This window comes from Sparus aurata, chromosome 11 (assembly GCF_900880675.1).
Source record: "Sparus aurata chromosome 11, fSpaAur1.1, whole genome shotgun sequence".
Lineage (NCBI taxonomy): Eukaryota > Metazoa > Chordata > Actinopteri > Spariformes > Sparidae > Sparus > Sparus aurata.
In genome coordinates this window covers 16,261,073-16,288,832 of record NC_044197.1, presented here as the reverse complement: position 1 = coordinate 16,288,832, position 27,760 = coordinate 16,261,073, and the positions used below count along the sequence as shown (strand labels likewise).

General features: G+C 42.4%; 1 protein-coding gene across 2 annotated transcripts in view; it reads right to left on the bottom strand.

Annotated features, from left to right (window-relative positions):
• fbn3 (fibrillin 3) overlaps window positions 1-27,760 on the bottom strand; it is a 70,184-nt gene that overhangs the window by 23,082 nt on the left and 19,342 nt on the right. The window contains exons 5-15 of one of the 2 annotated variants that reach the window (XM_030433500.1): window positions 27,420-27,515; window positions 26,083-26,178; window positions 15,620-15,817; window positions 12,140-12,265; window positions 7,800-7,925; window positions 2,670-2,822; window positions 1,218-1,451; window positions 954-1,097; window positions 590-709; window positions 357-482; window positions 139-261 (exon numbers count right to left, since the gene is read on the bottom strand). In XM_030433500.1, coding sequence (XP_030289360.1) covers window positions 139-261; window positions 357-482; window positions 590-709; window positions 954-1,097; window positions 1,218-1,451; window positions 2,670-2,822; window positions 7,800-7,925; window positions 12,140-12,265; window positions 15,620-15,817; window positions 26,083-26,178; window positions 27,420-27,515 — 1,542 coding nt within the window. Of the gene's footprint in view, window positions 1-138; window positions 262-356; window positions 483-589; window positions 710-953; window positions 1,098-1,217; window positions 1,452-2,669; window positions 2,823-7,799; window positions 7,926-12,139; window positions 12,266-15,619; window positions 15,818-16,683; window positions 16,702-26,082; window positions 26,179-27,419; window positions 27,516-27,760 lie in introns of those variants that run through there. The other variant, XM_030433501.1, reaches the window with a different exon arrangement.

Genomic DNA, 27,760 nt, shown 5'->3' with positions numbered 1-27,760 from the left:
GTGCATTTTACCGCCCTGGGTTCAAAAAAAGGTTCTGCAGGTTGTTAGAGGAACACCAAATCTGTCTTCACTGTTTTGAAGCGGCCTGTTTGGCCCGAGACTTGAGGCCTCTTTTTTTACTTTATAAATCATTCATACCGGTGCAGTAGCGTCCGTTAGGTGCTAGAGCGAACCCGGGCTTGCAGATGCATTTGAAGCTGCCGTCTTCGTTGATGCACATGCCGTTCAGACACATGTTTTTGGTGGCACACTCGTCGTGATCTGGGGGGGGGACAGGAGGGGAATTCAGGTCAACTTTATAAAGGTGAAACATTCATGTGAAGTTTGGCCTGTTTCTGTGTCTGTTGGCTCCTCACCAATGCAATTCTTTCCATCGGAAGTGAGCTCGAAGCCAGCATTGCAGATGCACTGAAAGCTTCCCTCTGTGTTGACACAGCGGCCGTTGCGACACATCACTCCATTCATAATACACTCATCGATATCTAAAGAGAGGAAGAGGGAAGACAGATGTGGTTGAGTTTATTGTTTTTTGTACGTGTTTGACTTACTTCAATGATACATATGTACACAGAAACACAGTCAGATATACCAATGCAGGCTTGTTTGATGGGATTTCCCTGGTAGCCCTCATGGCACTTGCAGTGGTACGATCCAGGTGTGTTGACACAGTCTCCATTGATGCATGGATTACTCACACACTCATCCACATCTGGGGGAAAAAAAGACAAAGCAACAACAACTCATGAGACATCCTAACACAAAGAACATGCTTTACATATGAGCAGATTTCTCCTGCCAGCATCGACCTACACTTGTGTTAAGTTCCTTAAATTGGCAGAAGATGGCAGTACAGCGCATGCGATTAACTGTGGGACTGTCACAAAGGCACAGTGTCTGCCTATGTGCCTCAGAGATAACTGCATGGACACAGTGTGTGTGAGCCTGTTTCTTACCGATACACTCCCCACGAACATCCTGTTTGTAGCCCATGTTGCACTCGCAGCGGTAGCTTGTCGGTGTCGGGATGCAGCGTCCATTCAGACACAGGTTGGTGAAATGTTTGCAGACATCGATGGAGTCATTCACAGACACCGTGCCTGAATGCAGATAGCATACAAATTAAACACTCAGAAAGACATCGTTTCCAGATCATTTTCTCGAACAACAAGGCCTTTAATCTAGTGCCATTTAACAGACAGGTCCACAGAGAGACTCACCTATATGTGTGTGGGTGAGAAGTCCCCCTCCATTGCCCCCGAAGCTTCCACCGTTCCCTCCAAAGCTTCCCCCTCCGTTGCCACCGACACCTCCGTTACCGTTACCATTGGGGGGGAACTTGTATCCATAGTTGAACCCGTTGCCGTTGGTGTTGGGGAAGTGTCCATTGGGGTAGCCGTTAGGGAGGCCGTGTCCTTGGGCGACGCCCACGATACACAGGCGTCTAAACTCGTCTACGAGAGAGAAAGAGATTAAATGCATCAGTGGACACATTCTTCAGTCGGTTATGTCTCCAGATGAAACTGAGGAAGAGTTTATTCATCAACAAAGAGTCTGTTTTTAAACAGTTTATATGGATTACAGTGATTTAGACTCACAGGCACTTTGGATCACCCCGAGCACTCAAAGTCCGACTGTTCACACTTAAAATTCACTCAGTGTTTCCTAGAATCGTAGAATAGCAGAAAGGCCACTGCACTTTGCAGTAAATGTTTGTCTTTTTTGACATTTGTTATTAAATTGACTGCCTAACTGTACGTGTTTTACTGCTTTAAGTGGAGGTTCGCCTGGAGCAAAGCCTGACAAAGTAATATGTGAAAAATTATCTACAGCACATTGTCCTGCTTCGGCATGAAGTTACAGTGAGTGCAGTGTATCATTTAATCGTCTGTTTGTATGACCAGCAGTGTATGTTTGTGTGTATTTAGACTTAGACTTGGACTTTATTATCCCAAGGAGAGATTTCTTTTCACAGCACCGTACCCGTCAGACAGTCCATACAACACACAGTATGCAAAAACAGTTCATATAACAACACACAGTAAGAAGAAGTTTGTATGTTCTGCACTTAAATTGACAAACAGAAAGAATTAAACACAAATGCACACACACACACACACACACACACACACTTATTTTGGCATTTGAGAAGATCAGAGACAGATCAGTTATGGATCACACAGTCTCACGCAGGGGCGGCACTTTTCTCAATTCTGACTCGACTAAAGAGATGATGGGTCGTTATACTCACACAAATCTTTTCCATATTTTTTCTGTTCTTTTTGTGCTCATGACATCATGCTCATCAGTTACAGCTGAGGCTTTTCCTTCTCCGTCACACGCGCACAAGCTCTGAGCTCTCTCTAGGAGCGTCAGTCTTGTCCGGTTTAATGTTACCGCATTAAACTAATTTGGCTTATGAAACATTTCTTCTGTCGTTATTTTATTTACCGCCTGTGCTCATGCCAAGTCCCAGATAATCTGTTGTGGAGTCTGCCAGTTTTTTGTCGGCAGAAGGAGAAGGTGATGGATGTTCTATCCTGATTTCATGCTTATAACCTTCTCTTTTGTTTGGGAACAGCTGGCGCAGATGTTGTTTGAACCGTGTGCGGTTGTCAACAAGTGAAATAAGGGATTTGCTGTTCTGTGTCCCGTTTTCCTGGTTTACTCACCAGAGCCCCTGACGGGGCACATCTCAGGGATCTGTCCCAGAGCCCAGCAGCGTCCAGTGTCGCAGCAGCACTGCATCTTGGTGTACTGGCCGGTCAGCTCGGCAGCGCAGCGTCCGTTAGCCAGAGCAGAGAAACAGGTGCCCACACGCTGATCTGAGGAAGAGGAGACGCATTTGCAGGATTAGATGAGTCAGCAGGCAGCAAGGCAAAAATTTAAGCTGAAGAGGCCATCACGCTGAAGTCAAATAAAAAAAGATACACATGGCTGATGTCTTTTATTATGTTTTATGTGTCTCTTGTTGGAGTGTTTAAACTTACAGTCGTGAAAAGACAGTTGTTAGATAAAACATCCTTCAGGTGACATCAGCAGCTACGTTTACATGGATCCTGGTATTCTGATTACAATCAATCAAAACTTTTCATAAATCAGTCAATATGAAAAATGTCCTAAGTGAACGATATAACCTGATTTTTTTCTGGCCGCCTTTCAGGAAGAGGTCTGCATGACATAGCATTACTTTTTTAGCATGTCGCACATCTGTTCCAATTACAATTGTTGTTGCATGTGAACACCGGTTGCTATTTATCCACCTATTTGAACAGTAGTTCTGTAATCTTCAACCAGAACTAAGAAACATTTTACATGTAAACATCTATACTGTTAGGTGTAGCTACAGGTGCATCACGTCACTCCAACAGCTCCCATAAAGGCTGCCGGGTCAAAGTGTTGAACCTCAACCAGAGAGGGCAGTGAAGTGCTGCTTTTCAGCCTGGACTTGAGTTATTCTTTCAAAAATAGAACTTCAAGCAGCAACTCAAGTATTTTGTCTGCCACTGACGCTGCATTATATATGGGAAAAGGTTACAGGTAATCGCTGCTCTCACAACAGCAGAGCTGTAAGTCAGAGGGGGCAGCCTGGCCTTTCCATGGCGGCTGTGGAGGAAGCTTCTTTATGGTCTGGCAGTGGGAAAGGTTGCCTGGGGTCTCAACTGACTGCAGGAATCTGAAGGGCCTCCAAAAGGGGGTCTCATTTGTTACAGTTTTCCAGGTCAGGGTCATTGGGGCAGGAGAGGGGGCTGCGGTTCAAAGAGCGTGTGTGAGGAGTAAATGGAGAGGAAGACAGGGGGCTTTTCTGGGTATTTAGGAAAATACCAAGAGAAAGTAAAAGGCAGAGCGAGAGGGAGAGAATGTGTGTGTATTATTTTAGAAAGCGGACAACATATGTGAGAGGGAATTTTAAGCGCATCTACAGAAGAAACGGGGAGGGAAAGGAAAGGCAGAACGAAGGGGGAGAGGGAGGGAGGAGCACAAGTCGATTAACTCACTAATGAGCCAGCAGTCTGGAATTAATCAGTTCCATGTGGAGCAATTCTTGCCAATTAGATAGAACATGAGGGGCTGCGCTCTGTCTCGGAGCACATACAGTACAGTACACACACACTGACATGCAATTACACAAACAGATATGCATTCCGATACATATCCATGGGCACAAAACACGCACAAATATACACTCGTATGCTTGTGTACACGCATAAATGTACATAAACACACACAGAACGCAAACTAACATCCCAAAGGAATGACCGAGCAGGAGGCCCGGTGGAGGGGGGGGGTGATGAGGATGATGATGACTTAAATTGGATCCAGACGGTGGTTTGCTCGCTGGTGTTGCTCCACTACACAAGCATATGCTTTCATTTGGTGAGGTGTTTTTACAGACTGACTGACTGGACAGGTCTTTTTTTTTTTCATGCTCCCGCCGTGTTACAGGGCATTAGGCTCTGATTACTGTCAGCCCCCCCTCTAGTCTACAGTACATCCCACAAAACACAGGCAAATACACCTAGAGCCACACAGGGCCAGAACTATACATCCTGCTTCTGAAACAAGAAGAAATCAGCAGCAGCAATAAAAATGTCACTCTCTTTTAATCGCCACAAAAAAGGAAATGACATCAGACACTGCGGGAAACTTAATCAAAGAGTGTCGGTCGTGCAAAGAAGAAACAAGCAGACTCTTCCGTCACTGGTTTGGAATACCCCAAAAGATGGATTGGACCTGACCCGGTCTAGTCTGGTTTTGTTTGGGTTTGCTTATCTTTGCGTCTGTCTCCTCCCAATCTAGTCTTGTCCGTTTTGGAAGTAGGACACAGACGGAGGAAGGATATATGGGGGTTGTGTCTGGCACCTGTTTTATTTGCTCTCCCTTTTTTTCTCGTTCCCTTCAGCAGGCTGTGAGGTGAAGGATCCAGATGTCAGGGGATGGGAGAGGGGGGGAAAAAAGGTCCAAGAGGAAACCCGTGAGATAGATAAGCAAGGACGAGAGCGCAAGTATGCATCGGTTTGGGAGATAAACAGTTAAAAAAGAAAGAAACAAAGCAGCCAGAGGGGACGAAGCGAGATAAAAGGAGAAAATCCAAACAGAGAGACTTTCTACTGTAAATCTGTGGATTGTTTGCTGACAGAATGAGCTTTGGTGTGATCAAGAGAGAGAGAGTAATATAGAGAGAATAGAGGAAGGAAGAAAGGGAATGACAATGGAAAAGGTTCAAAAAGAAAAAATATGGACACGCATAAAGTCAGGCAGATGGAGAACCTTTTTTGAGTTTGGGCGATCGGAGCTTTGTGTCAGTGTGTGATCCACTTTCTCATGCACACATACCGGAACAGGCATGCAGGGCTGTATTCTAATGATCCCAATTATCTTTCACTTTTCCTTCCAATGCAGTGTTTTTTTCAGGAAACACAGCCCATATTCCTTAACCTCTTCATCGTCCTTTCTCCTTTTCTCCTTTCGCATGTTGGCAATTGTTTCCCCCCATTACCAATTTTGATCTTTTGACACTTTTGTTTTCAAAAAAGGTTACAAGGTGCATATTTTAAAGCACAGGGTATAAAAAAAAAAGTCCTTTGTGCTACATTTTAGAAAATGGAGTGTAGACGGATGAGTTGAGGAATCTCAAGGCCTGGGGAAAGAAGCTGCCCTGTAGTCTGGTGGTATGGCAGCCAATACTGTGTGTGTTTCCAGATGGCAGCAGGGTGAACAAACTACTTTTTATTCCATATATTCTGCCAATGGGATCACTGAGTTGTTTTGTTCATTGTTAAACAACCACCATTGCCAATGAAAATCTATCTGATGTGACTCAGGCAGAAATGTTCACAAACGAGGTCATGTTTAAAAAGTTTTATTCTCTTCAAGTTTAGTCATGATGGCTGACTTCTTTCCTCACTCTCTGACTCTCTGACTCTCTCAGATGGTTTAGTGGTGCGTGTCTTCGTGATGGATTTGTATTTTTGGCTGGTTATTTCCCATTTTATCTTGTAGTGATATCCTTGTGTCTGGTTGTAACTTTCTACTTCCTGCTCACTTGTGTTCCAGTGTTCTGTTACGCCCGTGTTTGTAATTAGGCAGGTGGCTGTGGCTCAGTGGTACAGCCAGCGTCTTCTTATCGGAAGGTAGTTGGTTCAATTGCCCTGGTCAGCATGTTGAAGTGTCCTTGGGCAAGATACTGAACCCCAAAACTGCTCCTGATGTGCTGTCATGTCCTTGCATGGCAGCCCCCACCATTAGTATCTGAATGTATGTATGAATAACTGTAAGTTGCTTTGGACAAAAGTTTCTGCTAAATGTATTTAAATCTGTGTCCCTTAATTCTTTCTTGGTTCATCTGTGTTCGTCCATGTAGCTCCTGTGCTCCTGTCCTCTTCCCCGGTCCTTCAGTGTTCTCTGTGTTCCTGATTTGTTCCTCTTGGTTTTCTGTCTTTTTTTGGTATTACTTTGGTATTTTCCTTTGCCTGCCCTTTTGTTCTTTTGATTCTGGTTGTCAGCATTATTGTAGTCATGTTGGTTCCTGTACCTGCCTGCCTGTGTGTGTGTGTGTGTGTTGTGTTTTGGTTCATGTTTGTAAAAAAAATGTGACAGACTAAATGAAACAAACAGTGAGCTTGAATACAATTACAGATTTTGCCATTCCCTGTATTAATATGACAATCATATAATGCTACAACTATGCAGGAATGATTTTCCAATTTTGGTGCAGAACAACTTGGCTTGTACACAGCCCTAACCTCAACTCCATCCAACAACTTTGAGATGGATTTAGCCGATTATGACCAATCCCCGCTGCCAGGTTTCAACCTTCTTACGGAAAGTCTTCACAGGACAGAAAAGCCTTTTTAAAGCAGCATATTAATGCCATAATTATGAAATATGATAAAAAAGACCTTGGGGTTTTAATAATCGGGTGTCCACCTACTTTTGGTTTCATAGAGTGTGTTTGTTCCACCATGTTGACGTTAGTGGGGTTATCTTTTGTTTCCTTTATTTTCTCTTAGACAGTACCATATGCGTGTCGCACTGAAGCTAAACAATCCACCACACGACAAACAAGCTCCCACACTACCTGCGAGACCCCCACCCTGTTATGTATGTGCGTGTGTGGACACATGACTCTGTTCATCTTGGTATTTCCAGTCCATTTTCTCTGTTTTTTCCAGAGTAAAACAGAGAAGCTTATTATCCTTCCCTGGTGATGGAGGATGGATTGCACGAAAATAACTTAAATAGCGAGGATACAATCCACAATGAAAGATGGTACTCTGGGAAACGTTTTCAATTACAGCAATCCAGAGGTTTTACGTTGCTACAGGAGCTTCAGCAGGATGTGTGATACAGATGGGGTTAAACAGACAGACCCTGAGCTGTCTGTTCTGGGGCTAAATCTTGAAATAATATATTAACACCTGCTTGTGTTTCTCTGTGGCTGCCATGAGGGGTGAGGATCGCAGGAATAGATTAACACCTGGTAGTGTTTCATGGGACTTGTCAGAGAAGTATGCAGCGTATGTGTGTCTGCATGTGTGTGTGTGAATGAGTCAGAGGGGCACTAACATTAGATGCTGTCAAGGCCAAATAGTGATTGCAAGTGTTTTGTGTGTTTGCCTGCACATGGTGACCACACGGGCCAGCTTGACTCATCAGTGCTCCAGGAAGCAGTGATGGAGGGAATGAAGTTAGCGGCCAGATGTGAAGTTTTTGGCCAGCCAGGTGTTGAGGAAGTGCACAAATGAGAGAAGAAAGAAGCATCGGAATTAGTCGGCTATGTGTGTGTGTGTGAGACTCACCCACACATCTGGAGCCATCTGTGCTGGAGATGAAGCCTCGTGGACAGGTGCACACGTAGCTGCCGGCAGTGTTGGTGCATTCTCCTCCATCGCACACACCAGGGATGGTGCTGCATTCATCGATATCTGAAACACACACCAGACACATACAGTCACATCATAACAATCCCTCAGTCCACCATACCAGTGGACACATCTGTTGAGTACACCGCAGCGAGCCAGCTTGGACAAATGTTTCGCTGTTCAAAATGTCTTTGTTTGGAAAGATGCAGTAGCACGCTGCAGTAAAAGTTTATTGCGTTGGAGTAACCTTTTCTCCCTGAGGAAAAATTAAGCAAACCAAATGGATCCGCAGTTGACAAAAGTGGAATTGCTTCGCTTCGGGTGTGTGCTGCTCTGCTCAGACTAAAACTCAAGCTTGCGAAGACAAGTAAATGACAGGAAAAATCTAACAGGAGAAAGTGCAAGAAGCTCAGCTAGAGAAGAAGAGGAGCAGCACTCATTAATGCATGAGTCATCACAGCCTTCTTTATTTGAACATACATTTACTAGTTTTAATACAATTTGGCCAGTTTTAGACTGTGTTAAAGTAATCAATCAAAATGTTTTTTTCGGGTCATACTGGAAAACGCCGCCAACTTGTATAATGAGATGAGACAAGAGCGCAAATTTATGATTCAGTAATCAAGTATATGTGCAGGTCATGATAATCATTCTAGCCACAGCGAACCCTGCAATTCTATCTATGAATACCTCTCATTCAACTTGATTATACTTCCAAATGTGGTATCTTAATTTGAATCAATCTACAAAATGACCAGCAAACTGAAAGAAAGGGCCATAATACAGAAGTCCCCAGGTTAAAACAATTGAGGTGACCTTATTTAAACGCTTCGCCTCAGAAATTCCTAAAATGTGTGTGTGTCTGAGATTACCTGGACTTGGCAGAGCCCACCCTGGTGTGGTGCACTTTATGATGGCATTAAGTTGTATTATTCAGTGAGAGGGGGGCCTCATTGCTCCATGGCGGGGGGAACCCAAAGTGAAGTTCCAGAAGGTATTGGGTTTTTTTATGATGTGTCACGCTTATTTATACGCATACGTAATTACTGCACCACTGCGGGGCATAATTACAGCATTAGTGCAGAAGCGGTGCGTGCCGTAATGTATGTGTGTGCTCAGTTGGAAAAGTGAAGGGCGTGTCAGTGTTTGCCTTTCTAGGAGTAAAGAGCGTGTAACTCAAATCTGTGTGTGTGTGTTTTCCTGTGTGCATGTGCGTGTGTCTCAGACAAGCGTGGATGTGCGTAGTAACGCTTGCCGTAGGAAGCAAAGAGGCCGTTCTTCCCCTGCTGACTCCTGTCAGACAGCGGTGGCAGAAGGCCTAGGTGAGGCTGTAAAAACTCAGCCGAATAAACCTTGTGTCAGCAGCAGCAACAGCACGCCAGACATTACGCTCAACACAGACGGGGCGCTGTGGGACCGGCTGTGTGTGTGTGTGTGTGTGTGTGTGTGTGTGTGTGTGTGTGTGTGTGTGGAGGGAAATGTGTGTCACCTGAGTAAATATCAACACCTGAGGCATCAAATCCGCCATGTGTAACTGTGCGCATGTATCTTTAACTCTCATCAACTTTAGGTCACATATGTATTTTTGCCAGATTCTACTGCTTGATCTAACCTAAGCTCTGATGTGTGAAATTGTCTGTGTGTGTGTGTGTATTTGCACGGTGCGACGTGCGTGAGAATTCACGAGTGTCAAAGCAACGGGGAGGTCCGTGTGCGCAATGAGAAAGTCTCCAAGATGCTGTAAGTGTTTCTTTGTTCAGCACTAACAGCTGGTTTCAAGCCAAAGGACTGTATTTATGGAAGGAAAATGGAGGGAGAGGCAGAAAAGGCATAAAGAGGAAGAGGAGGGGGAGACCGTTGAGCACAGTCTGAACCAAGAGCAGACCGTTAAACCAGGTGCCTTGTTGTGCCCAAAATGATCAGACACCCGTGACATCTTAAATGCGGGTCATGTTAACTGCTCCAAAACCTCGCTAATTTCGCCCTGAAAGCTCTCAGTGAGGCTGTTTGTGCACTAAATATAAAAACAAAAGACTTTCCCCAGAAGACCTGGTCAGATCCAAGACTTACGATACGTTCACAATGGTTCTATTGTCTTTACGGGCCTTACAAACACTGAACTGTTTCTCTCCTCAGTCTGCGTGGGTCAAATGGAAATCACATGATAAATCGAGACAACAACAGTTCAGTCCTTTTTCTTCAACTGCTAAACAGAAACAATGAGTGAACTTTTAAACTTTGTTCGCTGAATAAAGTAATTTAAAAGTGGTTTTCCGATCCTGTTTCACTTCACTGGGACTGATACAATCTCAGGCCATGTGTGGACAATTTTTGACGCCCAGAAGTTGTTGCTACGTGACGCGTGCGACATGCTACAAATCAAAGTTGAGCTGCCTTTAACTTTTAATGGTGCCTTGTTGACAATAAAGCTCGCCCCTCTCTTTGGGGTTTGGTATTGTTAAAAAGAGACCAAAAAATTAAATTTTGTTTGACACCAATTTTATGAAATTCATTTTGACGAAAGATTACATTAGACTATAAAAGTGGTGAGCCCCGTCTCTGGGCTTAACCTAGTGCTTTTCCTACATGCCCAAGATGACCAATCAACTGGTCTTTAAGATCTTGAGACAACAAGCTCACTGACACTGGTAAGATTAACTCCTTAGTATCAAAATTTGGCATCAAATGACAAGACTATTATCGATGCTCGCTGATATCACTACAATTCGGTTGGTGGCATAAAAGTATCAGTAAAAGACTGATACACAGCCCCATCAGCATCTCAGAGAACCAACTATTTCTCTTTCTCTCTCTTGTCAATCATCACATTAACACCAGCAGCCATTTTTCTTTCCAATATGGCTAAGTAATATAATGAGAAAAATTTGGTGGAGAGGGTAGAAAGGTTACAGGAGTGTCCTTCAGTCTGTGTGTAGTATCACTCCTCAATACTCTAAGTGCTATTTGGTACCAGCTGGAATGTTACATCCACACCCAAAATCTCTGTTGAGCAGAGCTCAGCATCCCTCTGGAAGCGCTCAGTCTCTTCTTACGTTCACCCAAAACCACAACTTCAACAAGGACTTTGGTGAATTTAGTGAGGTCATCCTCCCTGTTTCCTCCTTCATCCACTGTGACATAAATCACTTTTTGTGAGTGCCATGGTAATTGCCTCTCATGAATCAGAAGGTGGGGACGCTATTTATTTTGTGTCCTTGGGCAGTGACGAAGAGTTGTTTTCTTCCTGGTGCAGCTCATGCTACAAGTTAATAAAAGGAGAATTTAGATAATAATTCACGCACTGATACACTCTATCGGAGCTTGAGGCCTCGGTCCTGTTCAGTAGAATAGATATCATCTGGCTGGAACAGTTTAAGAGCTTTCTGTTGAGCCTCCCTAAAGACTAAGAACACATCGGCCTCAGTCCAAGAGACACAACCCCTGCCTGGCTAACTATCAGACTGTTTAGCCTGGGCATTGTTTAAATTCCAACCAATCAACACATTGTAATGGGAATCCACTCTGCGTGCGCGTGTGTGTGTTGACGTGCACAAGTCCAGACTTATTTAACTCGGAACATGTCGTCACTTTTTAAACGCCCCGTAGAGGTTTATCAACTGATCCCAGCACACCCAGAGATATCGTAAAGTGAACCGTTCATGACTGTCTCGCTGTTAAAGGTCCAGTGTGCAGGATTTACAGGGATTTAGGGGCAGAAATTGAATATAATATTCATTATTAAGTTTTAATAGTGTGTAATCGCCTGAAACTAAGATCTTTGTTTTTTCATTGCCTCACAATGAGCCTTGTATATCCTCAGAGGGAGCTGGATTTTATGATTCTTTTAAAAATCTGCTTATCTCGTTTTAAAGATATTACATTTCTGCATTAAAATGTCTCAATTTTCTTACACATTTTGTTGAGTTTTGGACCCACATTATCCCAAATGTTTCCATCAATGTTCAAACCCATGTTTCATTAGGTTGCTTGTCGCCATGACTTCAAAAATTAACGTGAATACAAATTGAATACATTAACTTCTCCATGAACATAGTCGTATCCGATGGATTTTAATCATCTTCTTTGCTTCATTTTTGCTACGTCAACGCCCTCATGTCTCTTTCTTGTAAGAAGTGTGTTTGAAATGTCCACATTGTCATTCATCATCTGGTCATTTAACAAAAATAATAGCTGCACATCACAGTCCCTGTTGTCTGATTACTGATCAGGGTTACGAAGGGATCTTTCATTACTGTTTAACCATCTTTCAGACTCACCTTCACATTTGTGGGTAGTTTCACTCTGACGGTGGCCAGCGGGACATTTACACTCGTAGGATCCAACGGTGTTGATGCAGTTACCTCCAGCACAAAGACCTGGTACTGCCTGGCACTCGTCCACATCTAAGAGAAGGAAGGAAAGACAGAAATGGACGAGAAGTGACAGATTAGAGCAAAGCTTCTAATAATTACTGGCATCTGCAGAACATTGGATTAAAAGAGAGTAACACCAACAACTACAAAGAGAAACTAAAACAAAGATCAAAAAGATATTTTACAGCATGTTTCTAGCACACTTTCTGTTGCTAAAACACAGTTTTTTATTATTCTATTCAACAGGTACAAAATGGTGCTGCCTGAGACCGCTTCCAGGAAGACGCACTGGTTCTTATTAGAACAGGAAACTGCTTCTTAAATGAACGTTTTTCCCAGCATTTACTGAGTCACTTTTACCAGTATTTAAGATAAGTCATTGGGTGGGTTCCTGTAAGAAACAGTGGCACACACACACATAGTTGGTTTATATTCATCTCAGAGTGTGTTTCTAATGATCTGAATACTTTCAATTTCTGCTTCAAATGCAGAACATACTGTCTAGTGTTGAAGAAATCGCTCAGAAAAATGTTGAGAGAAAGAGAGAAAGAAAGAAAGAAAGAAAGAAAGAAAGAAAGAAAGAAAGAAAGAAAGAAAGAAAGAAAGAAAGAAAGACATCCTGATGAGGAGCCTTGACCTCAATCCTTACATTTGGATTCATGGTCAGGTGCCCTTTGTACAGCTGCCAGCAAGACGTTGCTCTGGGCTCACTGGCGATTGGCTGTCTTTGGTGTGTGTGTGAGCAGAAGGGGAGTGGAAAAAAAGGAGGGTGAAAGAGGAGGTATGTGTGCCACAGAGAGATGATTGATCGTCTCACACTGGCATATCTCGAACATATGACCAGCCTGGCAGCCGCATCGAAAGGAAAGGAAGTTGTGGAGCTAAATACAAACCAGTTACTCATCCCAGATGTACAACCTTTTTGAATTACACTCATAAATATCCTTTACAGACATATACATATAACTGAGTGGATTATGGTACTACTATATCTTATAGAAAACCTGTTTTTAGTACCTGTGAAACGTTTTAACACATGTCTATCTATTTGCCAGGCATATGTACGTCATTAATTTTTGGTACACACAATATATTTTCCGCCCTCTTGCTATTCTACCTAAATGCCTCCTTCATGGCCCTGCATTCATAAAGTTGTTAGTAGAATACATGAACGTTGAATTAGAAAGTTTCCAATAACAGTAACGTTTGAGAGAGCACTTTACATGTTGAAGAGATCATGTCCATTACATTGAAACATTTGGTCTGCCTATCCCACGTACCTGCATGCATTCTAAGAATATAAACATACAGTATAAGGCTCCAGGAGCAGTTGATGAAAAGGTTAAAGTGACTTTGGACAGGTACGTCTCTTCACCTTAGCTGTAACTAAAGCCATGATAATTAGTAGCTTGCTGGCTCGGTTTCATGGTAATATAAGGACCCAAAGCAATCCACATAAACACAACTGGGCCATTCCACCCAATTCTGCACAGGCAGGTTTTGTGCGGGCGCGCACACACTTTGAGTCTGCACAAAAACAGAGACAGATGTCTTGAAATACAAGCTCGATAAACAGGCCATCTTGTTTCACTTCATCATTATTTGATTTGCTGGATGATTGGGAGATGTGGGCAGAGATTTGGATACTGGACAATTCATTATAATAAACCCAACATGTGTGACTTTTTATTGTAAATGTGAACAAGGGTGGGAACAACAAGTAAGTCACAAACGATTGCTGACGATAACGATAGTATAACTGTTGTGCAATTCTGTGATACTTGATCCCCGCAGTGGGAAGCAATTAAATACTTTTGACTTTTTTTTTTAGGTATCTGTACAGAAAAATCTTCTGCTCCTTACTTTTTCAAAACAGGCTTGTTACTTTACTTTAGCTGCTTTGCCAGCCCAAAATGTTGGTGTTTGATGTCCTGGGATTGAGACTTAAGAATTAAATATCTTTCCAGTGTGTTTGCAAACAGCTCAGATGGAACCTACTTATTCTATAATTAAGTGTAAAAGTCTTTGAATGATACTAATATGACGTGAGGTTCAGTTAGCTTTGCACAGAAATGGCCTGGAGAAATGTGCTTTAGAGAAGGACACTTTTTACTTTTATACTGAGTTCTATACATTTCAGAGCCTGTGTTTTCTTACTTTTACTTAAGTAAAGACGATGAACCTGAAGCTGAGGTATTGATTTAGTATGTTGACCTCTACTTGAGTAAAGAATGTGTGTACTTTTTGGAACCTCTGCTTGATTAATTGCAAGACAGCAAGGAGTCATTAAGTTATGACTCTGGTCAGTCAAACTGTCAGGGGAGTCTGATCAAAGCACCGGCATGTTTTATTAAAACATCTATATTTGGTGTGAGGGTATCCATAGTGAGTATTGGCAGAGTATTGACACAATACTGTATATCGCTGGATCGATAGTTTGTCTTTTTAGTAGTTTGCGATGATTCCCAAGTTCTCTGCATGAATACATGAACCTAACGTCCTTAGCTCTGATATCTAGTGGCCGGGTGGAGTGAGGATCGTGCAACATTCTCCCTCTGCGACGGCTTCAACGAGACATCAGCCACCACAATCTGTGAGGGGTAGTACTGGGTGTCTCCATGTGAGTCAAAAACTAACCTGACTAGGCTAATATAACAAGGAACACGACCTCCACATGTGTCATTTATTGATGCAGTCTTATTGCTTAGTCTGGTTCGGTCCATAGGTTATTAGAGAGGCATGCAGCGAGAGTGCGAGGGGGGTTCTGGGGCACCAGCCGCAGGAATGTTGATGAAAGAAGGTCAATCTGAGTTCATATTTTCCTCAATTCTTTTTATTTTATAATCTCCATATAACACTATTTTGGACCCGTATAGTCAGAGCTGCTTGATTCTGTTATGTCATTAATGTACCTGTAAAGAACGGTTAAGTGTTTTGTTCTATTGACAGGATGCAGTGTGTCGGCTCTTACCAGTTTAAGCCATGTAAAGATAAACTCACATTTTGACTTAAAGAAAGACTGATGTGACGGCTGTGACCTGCTAATAATCACAGAAACACTGACACATGAATAAAAAACACCTTAAGCCGTTCACTGTTTAGAGTTTTTGCAGGGATAAGCAGATGCATTCGCGCTGCTTCTGCTTTATAAGACCGTAATAGGAAAACACAAGCCGGTATGCAGCCGACTGTGTACATGTAAACATCCTCAGTGTTGTTAAACACCGACTCCAGGATGTTGTGAGCTGGAATTGCAGCTGAGATGATGATAGATAAAGTAATGGCTACAATGTTTATTGTGGCGATCATGTGTGTGCTTTCGAGTGTGTTGAAAAGACGTTAAAAAGAAGATGTGTCAAGGTTTTCTATTTGCTCCAAACTGACCTTGACAGGCTCCAGTGCGGATGTTGGGGATGAAGCCTCTCCTGCAGGGGTGTGGCTGGGCGGGGCACTGCTCACAGGGGTGGCCCCACGCTCGACCAATGGTAGCGCAGCAGAGGGTTTTGGTGCAGACGATTCCACTGAGCTGGCCTTGACACATCTGGTTGTTCACCTGGGTGAAACATGGCCCAGTCCTGTAGTCTGCGGAGGGAAAGAGGCACGAAACCCATCGTTAGTTAGCGACTGATTGAAATGTGATTGACTAAACAATAAAAGAGTGATTCATTTCTCTGGAACACATCTGGCGCAGCATTAAATGAAACCAGGTTAGGGGCATAGATGAGGAATTTCAAAGGAATTGAGAGGGCATATTTCCAGTAATATCTACTCAACTGAGTCAGCGCTCTTTCCTCTCGTTTTTTTCTTAATTTCACTGGAAGTGGAAAAAAGTTGGCACAGCCTTAGAGAGATGACTCACTCGACCTGTAAACACGTCTTTACAGTTTAATTGCCTCATGTGTTTAGTCTTTGGATCAACAATCAGCTTACAAAGAGGAGCATTTTCAAGTAGCATGTTTTCACCAGAACCGTACGACTGCTGGTAGCAGCAGTATGGATCACATCAGGACACGTGATTCAGGCATTTTCTTCTTAAACCAGCTCAGATTGAACTGCAAAACACATCCACACTGTTTCAGCAGGAACTTAGCATTAGGACTGGAATGACTGCTATGTATTTAGTCTCTGTGATAATAAGTTAACCCGTTGGATTGACAAACTAAAGCACATTCTTGGACTATAACTAGGAGTCGGTGGTGGGCTGAACAGTGGTGGTCTCTGTTTCCATCGATATGACAGTACAACCAGCTAGTAGCAGTGTGGTCGTCCGTAGCAAGCACCTCATGACGATCATTCATTCTGAAAACGAATGTGGCATTTTAGCGCATATTTAGGACAATGTGCTTTTGTGCCACAAAGCCGTCACTAAACATCTGTTGCCAATAACACAAAAGTAGCACAAATGTCTCATGGCAGTTAAATAGTTGTGTTAAAATTGCCCACCCTACCTTTTTGGAAAGGGTGGTAACAACGGTGAAGTTGGGTGCAAGTAAATCCACACGTTATGAGAACAAAATGTCCCTATCACCTTGCCTCCTTGTTACACTGCTGTCTGCCAGTGAAACCATGGCATAATCCTGTTAAATGCACTTCAGAAATCATGCACAATGACCTCATGCTGAAACCATTTCAGCAATACGGTGTTCGTCTTTTCAATCACATACACCCTAATGATGGCTTCCCTTGTGGGAGAAACCCTTATTAAGTTCTCTGCAGTGGCGCCAAACTTAATATAGCCTTCATTAAAACAGTTGATTGTTAGATTGTCGGAGTGGAGATGAAAGAACAAACTTCATGGTTGACTAGCCAAGGCTGTGACAGCGAGATGTGGAGAAAGAGAGAGCAGCACGCTGAAGGACAGAACGAGATGGAAAGATAGGAATCGGTGCTGGTGTCTGGTGGGAGTCCCTCTTCGGACTTATTGGTTCCTTGTGTTACATGAAAGGGGATCACGGAGAATGGGGCAAAGAGCAGGAGACGCAGAAAGAAAGAAAAATGAGAAAGAGAGGGGGGAAAATAAAGTAGGTCAAACTGAGCATGCAGAGTGCAGATTGGGGCTCATGCCAGCTCTCCCTCTCATCCATCTGTCTTCATTTCTCTCTGCCCACTTTAGGTCTTTCCTGTCTGTCTGTCTTCTGCTCTTCCTCATTCTTCACGTGGCCTGGTTGGCACACTGAAGTGGCGACCTTTCCACCACATGCATTTGTTGGTGTGTACCCATACACACTTGCAGCAAAATACTCCCTTCATACTATGCCACAAATTAACATTTAATACCAGCTTAAGGGAGAAAGCTGTCATTATTTTATATTTTTCTGATTGTCAGCAAATCCCTCTTTAAAAAACCCAGACAATTTTTTAGGGAGCAAGTTACGTAGAAATCTCTTCAACAACTAACCAACCTACCAACAAGCAGACACGAGTGAAAGCATAACCATCTTGCCAGAGGTAACTGGAGTAAAAAAAAAAAACATACACTCTCAAATGAAGAGTAAAGAAGAAAGAAATAAGAAGGAAATGTAGAGGACAACAAATTGATGACGCTTCCGACTCTTCAGTCTTTGTTTGTAAGAGAACATCAGCAGCATCCCCTCTTTGAGAGCCTGGACTCTCCCACACTGATCTTTAAGACAGTTGCAAACAGCAGCCAAGTTCAACACTGTATACATGTGTGCTACATTAAATATATATGCATACACAGGCTCTCTCAAACACTTCACTCTGTTTTACACGCACATGCACACGCTTGTCTGTGTAAATACACATGCCTGGAGGAAAACACAGCATCTGTCTGAGCCGCAGCGTCGAGCCAAACAAAAGACTGGAGCAGCAATCACTGCTTTCTTAAAAAGCACAAAATAACAGAGAGTGAAGAAAGGCCGCCTGTCTCACAATGTCCCAATCAACGTGTGTACTCCATGTGTTCAAAAATTCGGCATGGTATGCACATCTGTACGTTATGCATGTAAATTTAGAGGACACGTGCAAGCAGGGGCGGGCAGGTTAGGACAAGGGGGCCATCCAACATCCTGACTGGGTCCAGCTGACAACATTCGGAAGTAATTTAGTCTAATTAGTGTTCAAATTGCTCAATAGATCAAAAACATTCACCAGATCCTCTCCTCTATCCTCTATCCACTCCTAAATCCACTGTTAGCAACCTCTGTTTCTCATCCAGGCTTCTCCGGTTTCATTCATAACCTCTGTTCTCATAACCAACATCCGTCACAATGAATTAAGATCTTCCCATAATGAGAACATGTCCACTTTGTGTGAGAGTTGATCGAGTCTTTCCATTCGTATAAGTTTATGATGCTTTTGTTTTTTAACACCAGAACAAAACTTTTCCAGAAACCCCTGCCAGCGGTAACCCAGTCCACTGTGCACTTGTAACCTTTCACCTAAATCAGTCCAGATAGATAAGCCAAACGTTCACATCAGGCAAAGGATCTGTCCGTTCACATATGATGATGTTCTTGTAGTGGAGCCAGTCACATTAGAATCTGCTGTTGCCAAAAAAAAAAGAAAGAAAAAAAAACGTGATCGCTCATCAAAGGCTATTACTCTCTGCTCTGCTGAAAGTTGAATTAAAGGAAGATGAAATACAGCAGAAGGCAGAGGTGAGAAACTATTTGATCCTGTCTGGAACTCAAAGCCTTCTGGGAAACCATTTTCCCATCAGCTCTGTCCAGCTGTGGGATTGGGGAGATGATGGGATGGGGCACTGACCTGAGTGCTAGAAGGAGAAGAGAAATGGTTCAAGAGAAGAGGGGGGGGGGGGGGGGAAATCCTATTTCAGATTCATTAATAACACTGAAGTATTTATAAAACTCCCAGGAGGGGAGGTCTGGGGGAGATAAGATGCCTGAAATATGAGTAGATCACATGGAAATGAAGCAATCGTCATTTTTACTTACTTTGCTACGACAAGAGGTCAACGAGTCAAACGAATAAAGAGAAGAAATATAAACATACACACTTGCCTCTCTGGGTGTGCATAATTGTGTGTGTGTGTGTGTGTGTGTGTGTGTGTGTGTGTGTGTGTGTGTGTGTGTGTGTGTGTGTGTGTGCGTTCGTGCGTGCGTGCATGCGTGTGTGTGTGTGCGTGTGTGCAAGTGTGTGTGTGTGTAAGCATGCATGTGTTTTCAAAGCGGATGTCCTCTCTAGACTTTATACAGCTGGCAGATTTGCTCTGAGCATAAACGTCATGCTGTTACTCACCTGTTGAGAAATTTTCTAATTATTCACTGTGCGTGCGTGCTTGTGTGTTAAGGTTTGGTTTGTGTGTGCACGTTTGTGTGTGTGCAGCCTGAGCAACTGTCTGGCAAGTCTTGTGGAATTTCTGATTGCATTGCATTGCTTGGTTCTGTGTGTCCTTTTGCTGATGTGGATATAAATAAATGATTCAAACGTGTTGGCTTGTTTGTTTGTGTGCGTGCATGTGTGTACGCGTGTTTGCGTGTATGTGTGTGTTTGACCTCATTACAGCCAACCGTAGCGGTCTCTGTTAGCCTTATCAGCACCGCCATAAACAAGCTTGGAATCACTCTTTTCCTTCAGCCCTAATCATTCCTCAATGACTCCGCTCCTTTCATTACTTCCACACCTAAAGCAGTCAGTCAAACGTGACGAAGCGTTTAACTCAACAAACGCACACACAAACATACACAAACAGGATAATAAGTGTGGGAGAATGGCAAAAGGAGCGATAAGATGTCTGCAATCTGCAAAGATCGGAAAGCCTCGAGGTAACTGCTGTGTGTGTGTGAGGGGATCTACACCGTACAGAACAGACGTGACTACATGGAAAATCTACGGAAAGAAGTTATTAAAAATAGCTATCAGCAGGCATGTTTACTGACGGATCATATTATTAGTCTGACTGATTATCGGATCCGATGGTCAGCAGTATTACGATTATTGGAATCTGTCTGTTTTTGTCAGATTGCCAATAAAATAATTTAAAAAATGTCAAATAATAACAAAGTATTCATAATGTAAATAACTAAAGGTGCAGTTCAACTAAGGTTAATATATAAATGTAGTGGAGAAAAAAGTAAAATAACTGACACCAAAATGTCAACAAGTGGAAGTGTAAAGCAGCAGAAAACGGAAAAATACTCAACTAGTACAAGCAGCAATGGAAAGTAGCCAAGTACACTTACTCAAATACTATAGTTAAGTACAGTTTAGAGGTAATTGAACTTAACTAGAGTATTTTCCATTTTTACAACTTCACACTCGAACTTCACAACCCCGAAACATGTTGAAGTTAAATATTGTACTTTTTACTCCACTATATTTATTTGCTAACTTTAGTTTCTAGTTACTTTGCTGATTTCTTGCTGCATCACAGCCAAAGTAGCACAGATTTATATCAATATATTCCACAATCATATTTAGATAAAGAGAAAAAGACTGATTCCGATAATAAGAAAAATGCTGAATATCGGATGATAATTGGTTGACCCATAGTTTATAATCTACTTTTGATACTTACCTTCATTTACTGGCAGGAAATTATTGTTGATACTCTTTACTTTAAGAGTACTGATACTTTAAGACTTTTAGGTAAGTAATCTTTCAATAGGATGTCCTTACTTTTAGTCAAATATGACATTTGGATACTTTTTACAACACTGTGTACAAGTAACTGAAGATGGTGAAGTATAGTGCTTGAGAATAGTCCCTGAGTTCTAATTAGTTATATTATTATTATTTTATATCACTGGTTATTCTTAATTTCAACAAAACGATTTTCATTTTTACTGCAAATCTAAATGTGTTCCAAATAACGATCTTGTTGAATGTCAATATTCAGTATCGGCCATGAGGAATGACATCAGGCAACCCTTCTGTTTAACAAACTATGATGTCGTATCTTGCGGCATCAAGTCATTCCTTCGGCTTTGTTTCTACATCTCACCCATTGTGCCGTAAAAATCTGTCTTGACTTATACAGCTATTTTTGTCTGTTTTGGGAAATGTCCCGTCACAATAAGGTCCAGTGGTGGAACAATAATGCAGACTCTATTGAATGCAGACACCGCCAGGCAAAAACACAGACGGGCAAGTGGGCTCCAGACTCCATCAACAACCACCACTCATGGGACATGTTACTTATTCAGTGAGACGGAAGTCTTTGTAGTGCTTTCTTAACTGAAGCGAGAGTGAATTCGGGCCATTTTTCATCAGGCCAGATCAAAGACAGCCTCGAGTGCCGTCCTGTGAGGCTACTCAAATATTGATTGGAAAAAACCAAAGCCACGAAATTTGGCCTGGACATTGGTGAGTCATTTCCGCGCCTTTTTGTTTATGAGATGGATCATCAAACTTTAGTGCCCCCATGAAAGGCAGACACTAAACACAGCGTGTGAATAGTGACGATCCCAATTACACTTAATATAGAACATGATGATTTCATCCACAGCATGGAATCACACACAGTGTCTGGATGAAACACACGGCACATTATCGCATGTTCGCCTGGTGAGACACATTTCCAGACGTGGACTAAAAAACAGTGTTGTAGGAGTTTATACCTCTCTTAGCCAGTTTGTTGAGATTTACTGCTTTTGGGGTTTATTGTGTGCCCTGCACCAGAGGTTTCTGCATATGAAAAACACACATATGGGGTCTACATTATGAGGCAATGTCATGCTGAATTAGTATATAATTCAGAGACTTTCTGTAAATCAGATTTAGTATGGCTCCGAACTGGCTGCCTCACACTAAATTGTCATTGGGAACATTTTCCCCAGAGCGGCATTGGCCTGCTTCTGAGTCCCACCCATCGACCAGCGCAGCCATCCTGTCCAGCCACGTTCTGTCCACTCTTATCCAGAGTCAACAGAGCAGAAATAGCACAACTTCCTACACGTCCAACACCTCAAAATGAGCTTGACGTCACCGCTGCTGGGGGGCAAAATTCTCTCCTCTGCGATTTTAGTTTATTTGCTCTGGACCGGTCCACAGGCTTGGAAGGGGACTGACCACAGAGGCTGCACAGGTCCACTGAGACAGACTGAGCAGCACTGGAGCAGAACCGCTGTAATGGGCCAAAGCTCTGCAAACACACATCTGCACCACTCCCTGCTAGTGTACAGGCAGGTGAAGTGATATGGAAATATACATTAACACAAATGCATTAACAAATGCACTGATCAAGAGTAAGAGGCATTTGTGAGCTACAGTTGAAGAAAATCCAGTACATTTTGGGGCGGCTGATTTCAAGCAATGAATTCACGCAGCATAACCTTGTTTACATCCAGGCCTTTGTGTTGAGCGTTAATAGCCTGTGCATGTCAAGTTTTGGTTTTCAGATTAGATTGTCATTTCATTTTGTGTAATTCATCCTTATTTCCAGTTCCTGCCTTTGTCTTTTCCCCCCGTCCTTTTTCTGTGTACACCCGTGTTTCATTTGTCCAATAGCCCCTGTGTATTTAAGTCTGTCTTTTTCCCTCTTTCTTTGTCAGTTCAATGGTGTCACTGTGTTTGCTCCTTGTGTTTTCTGCTCTCGTGTTTGCTGCAACCCTGCCTGTGTTAGTCAAGTCCTGTCCTGGTTTGAACCCTGCTTGTTTATATGCTTCTTCATATAAGCACCAAAAATCTTGACAATCAATCAAAATAGCTGTTGAGATATTTGAGGCTGACACACTGCTAGCATGGCTAAAAACATAAAACACAAAGGTAAGGATGTAGGTTTCCATACACGCACACAGCTGTTGTACGAGGGTACTCATGACGGAGATGGTGGGAATCTTCTCTGATTTAAGGCGAATGAGTAACTCTAACTGTACCTCGTGCTAACCTTAACCTAAGTCAGCAAGGCACACGCACATACAAGCTGCACACACACACACCCATCTAAGACACACCAACACGCAGACGGATTCCCATGACTCCATCCAACACACCCAGTTAAACCCAAACTGGTTACCTTTCACTGCCTTCATAATCACGGTTCATCAGCTGTCTTCTCACTGAATCACACATTAAATCCACTGAATCATCGACCCCACTACACAAATTCGCAGACCACAATATGCAACAGGGTCACGAGAGTGCCAAAGGTTACACCAAGGACGTTCTGTACTTTTCAGGCCAAACCCAATATCAAAACAATTTACGGGTCATTTATCACTTTTACTGAATATCTCAGAGGAAATTATCTTAGTCTCTAAATTAGAGATTTAATTTGACAGCGTGCTGACAACTGCTGTGTGAATCATGTTTTTCCAAAACAATTCAAAAAATCAATTTGAGATCTCTTGGCTTCTGGGGAGTTTTTTTCAATTTGCTGTGACGCTCCACATTTCCATGGAGGCTGAGTAGATAATGACTGAATTTTTTAGTTTTTGTTTGAACTGATCTTTTTAGCTCCAACTTCAAATTTTTATATCCTACCTAGCATCATCTTTATTTTTGGTTGATCCTAATGTGTTTCCTTTTGAATTATGCAGTTAATCTGACAAACCAAGCCCATATCCTGTTTCTCTCTGAAGGATATTTGGTATGAATAACACACACAAACAAAGATTTATAAGTGTTTCCCCTGTGACTACCTGCAGGTCCCCTTTCTTCCAACATGGAGAGTGTTTGTACTCCCCACCACCAGGCTTTGTGTACACAGCTGGGGAGTCCATTTTCATTTTCACCCTGTCCCTCCCTTTTTCCTCCCCTCCATCCCTCTCTCTCCTCCCTACCTTGCTCCACTTCTCATCAGGAAATGTCCACGATCACTCCACAAAGAAAGTCTTTTCTGTCAGTCCTGTGGGGACGTTGGGGGGCGGGGGAGGGGGGTATTTATTGCCAGATGTCTTTAAGGCACTCGCAACCCTCGAAATGATGTATTTTCCAAGCAAACAAGAACCCAGAGCTTCATATAAAACTATGACGAGGGACAGAGAGTTGGATGAAGGCTAAAAAATTTATAGAATCTGATGAAGTGGTGGCCTCAGTAAAAAAAAACATGAGGAAGAACATAAAAGAATGGAGAAAGGAAGATTGAGTAGGGGGGACAGTCTGAAGAAAACAGATGATGAGTGTTTATGTCTGCTTTTTTACACAAGCATACATACAGACATACAGTATGTATAAGTAGAGAAAGGAATGCAGGAGAGGCTGAGATGAATGAGGTGAGTTAAATTACAGGCCAAGAACTTTCTTCTACTGTAGTGGAAGTAACAGCAGGGGGGGAGGGGGAGGAGGTGGAAGGTGAGGGTCACAAAAAGGTGAGTCGGGTGACAGAAAATATCTGACGGTGTAAAGGTCCCTAAGGTGAGCAAAAATTAAACTCATCCATCAATTCAGCTATTTTTTTTCATCTACCACAGGACTGTACCACCTACTTCCAACACCCTGCCATCACCTCCCACCGTACGCATACCTCCGGCTTCAGTTCAAAGCTCAGGAGATGAACACCCACTGTCTGTCTGTGCGAAACTGAATGAAATCATCCACGTTAACAGAGCCCGACTGCTCACCAAGCTCTGAGGTAATGAACTAACAGGGTGCTGTATGTCTGGACTGATAGGAACAACACTCAGGTCTGCACGGCCACATCAAAGCCTTCCTGGTTCGATATTTTCCTTAACATTAGAGTGTTTGTGTGGGTGGGGAGTGTATTGATAAAACCACCCCACAACCCCTCTGCTCGGACTTCTTGGCTTCCATCTCCTGGCCAGTCAGATCCTTTCTGACAACTAGAGCTTGATAAAGACTATTTTACACAAAACAGGGTTTGATTTAGAGATGACCTTTTTTTCATTTGTTCCTTGCTTCAGTGTGTTATATAGGTTCTTGTGCATTTAAAAGGTCTTGAAAGTAAAAAAAAAAAGTCCTCACACTATGTCACTATGTCACACATTTGCATAATGTATATATTCAAGATAGAAGTGAAGCTAACTGGAAGCTGAAAACATAACAGGAAGAGCGGTACTGGCTCAGGCGTGTGGGTGCTGACCAATCAGAGCAGACTAGGTATTTGGGAGGGGCGCATTAAAGGGACAGGAGCTAAAACGGAGTGTTTCAGAGTGACGATACGGTGCTGCTGTATGTGTTTTTTGAGCATTTCAGCATGTAAATCAATTACAGCAACCCAACATAAAATGACATACCTGAAAAGGAGCATAATATGTCTCCTTGACATGAAACCGCTCGCAACAAGGTCTGATTATTTTGAGTAACCAAGTCATGATTTCTGAAAGAGACATTGCTGTTTTTTTTGCCGCACCACAAGCCAAGTGCCAGCTGAGGCCATCATATTAGAGAGAAGGCAGACATCCTTACAAAACTCTGCAACTCAGGCCAAAACAATTTAGATGAATGAATAGCACCACAGGTGAGAGGAAAAATATGTGTTTTTGATTTTTTGGGTTTTGAACCGTCTCTTTTAATTGCAGACAGCAACAGGCAAGCAGTCAAACAAACTGTACACTAACGCTGACTTTAGCCATATAAACCACATATTTGAAGGTGAAAACAGTGAGCTCACAGAAAATGGCAGTTATAATCCCTCATTGCAGAGGAAAACTTGTGTGTATGCCCAACTATGTTAAGTATAGTAGGTCTAATTGGTCTGCAAAAATCAAATGGATCAGTTTAATAGCTATAATGTTTGTTTTAGCTCCCAAAACGGTGTGTGAACTGTGGGTTTGTTTACAAAGTGGCAGATTGTCTGACCCTTCAGGTTTCTTACCTACATTCTCACATCTCAGCGATGGCGTTGGTTAGTATAATATTTTATTCAAAAAACCTCTATCATATCAATACAAACCTGGCTGAATGGAAGACAGCGGAGGATCTTAATATACTGTATCAACATCGAAATGAGGTTGAGCTCTCACCTCTCTCGCACTGCGGGCCAGTGAAACCGTAGACGCAGGCACATCTGTTGGGTCCGATGCAGCGCCCACCGTTCTGGCAGCCGTTCTCACACACAGCTACAGAAGAAAGAGGGAAAGACGGTGATTCACAGAGGATTACACATTCCGCACGCAGCCACCTCTTTCTTTTACAAACACAGATCTTTCATAAAGCTTCGAATGACTTCACCTTCAAATCACTTGCATCACCAACACATAAACACATCCTGTATTGTATATTTGGATTACAAACACGTGAGGATTTCCATTGATGACATCAGCTCTGAAGCCAACAACACCAACACTTCATGCCTCACTTTAAACTTCGCTCTAACCAAAAAATTAACCCTAATGCCGGCCTTTCACATGCTGCAAGTAAAGGCCAGAAGTGACAAATTACCAAGGCTCACAAAAAAGGATTAAAGGGATAGTCTTTAAAAGTCTTTAAAAGTCCCTAAAACTTTGGACTGCTGCTGAATACTCATGGGGTCCAAATACAAAGACTGAAAAGTACATCTATCAAAATGTGAACGATGTGCAGAGCTTTTTATAACTGCTCCAAGCAGTTAAAGCCCAACTGCTTGGAGCTACTATATGACAGCCCCTTCACTCTGACGTCTCTCCAACTAACACATGTCTACAGTGATGGAATATAACAGAGTGTACTTTTACTCTTAACAAGTATTGTTCTATTTGACAGTTACTGCTACTTTCTTTTTAATCATAAGACCGTCTTATAAAATATAATGACTTGTAAAGGACAACAGAAATACAGTGTATACAGTGATGGAGTGTATGTACATTTGCTCAAGTACAGAACTTACTAAGTACAATTTGGAGGTACCTGTAATCTACTTAAATACTCCCATTTTCTGCTACTGTAAACTTCCACTCCACTACATTTTGGGGGCAAATACTGTACTTTTTACTCACTGGAGTATTTGAAAACTTTAGTTACTAGATACTTTGCAGACTACGTGACACATCAGAGCCAAAGGAGCAAAAGAGACAGTAGTACTTTCAATACCTAAGTTCAGTTAATATGTGATACTTTATGAAACTTTTATGAAAGTACTACATGTGTGGACGAATTTCACTGTCACCAAAATAATATTTTAACACAATGTCTTTATTTTGACTCAAGTAGGACTTTTGGCATGTCTATAGGTCCTACATGTGCATAGATATGAAATAAATAATGTTTACTGAACGTAGAAATTGAATTTCCCCAGTGAGGGATTACTGAAGTACTACATTGAAGTTAAATATACATTCATATATGTGATTGATGTGCTGATTGTGCAGCAGCTTTCACTCACGCTGTCCACAGTGGCTTCCTGTGTAGCCCTTCGGGCAGGAGCACGAGTCCTCTGCGCAGCTGCCTCCATTCATACACCTGACATTACAGGTCTGAACTGTGGGAGAGAGGAAAGATAGGGTGGGATGATGAATGGGGAGGGCATGATGAAAGATAGAAAGGCAAGTGTGAACAGAAACACAGGTGGATTAAACCAGCTTCAACCAAACCTAGACTTTTAAGAAATGAGCAATAACTGACCTATCGGTTCGACAGATTCATTATATCATTACCCCATTAAAGAACACAGAGCTGTTTCCAAACACTTGAGAGTTAACTAACCATGGTCACTTTCACACATTT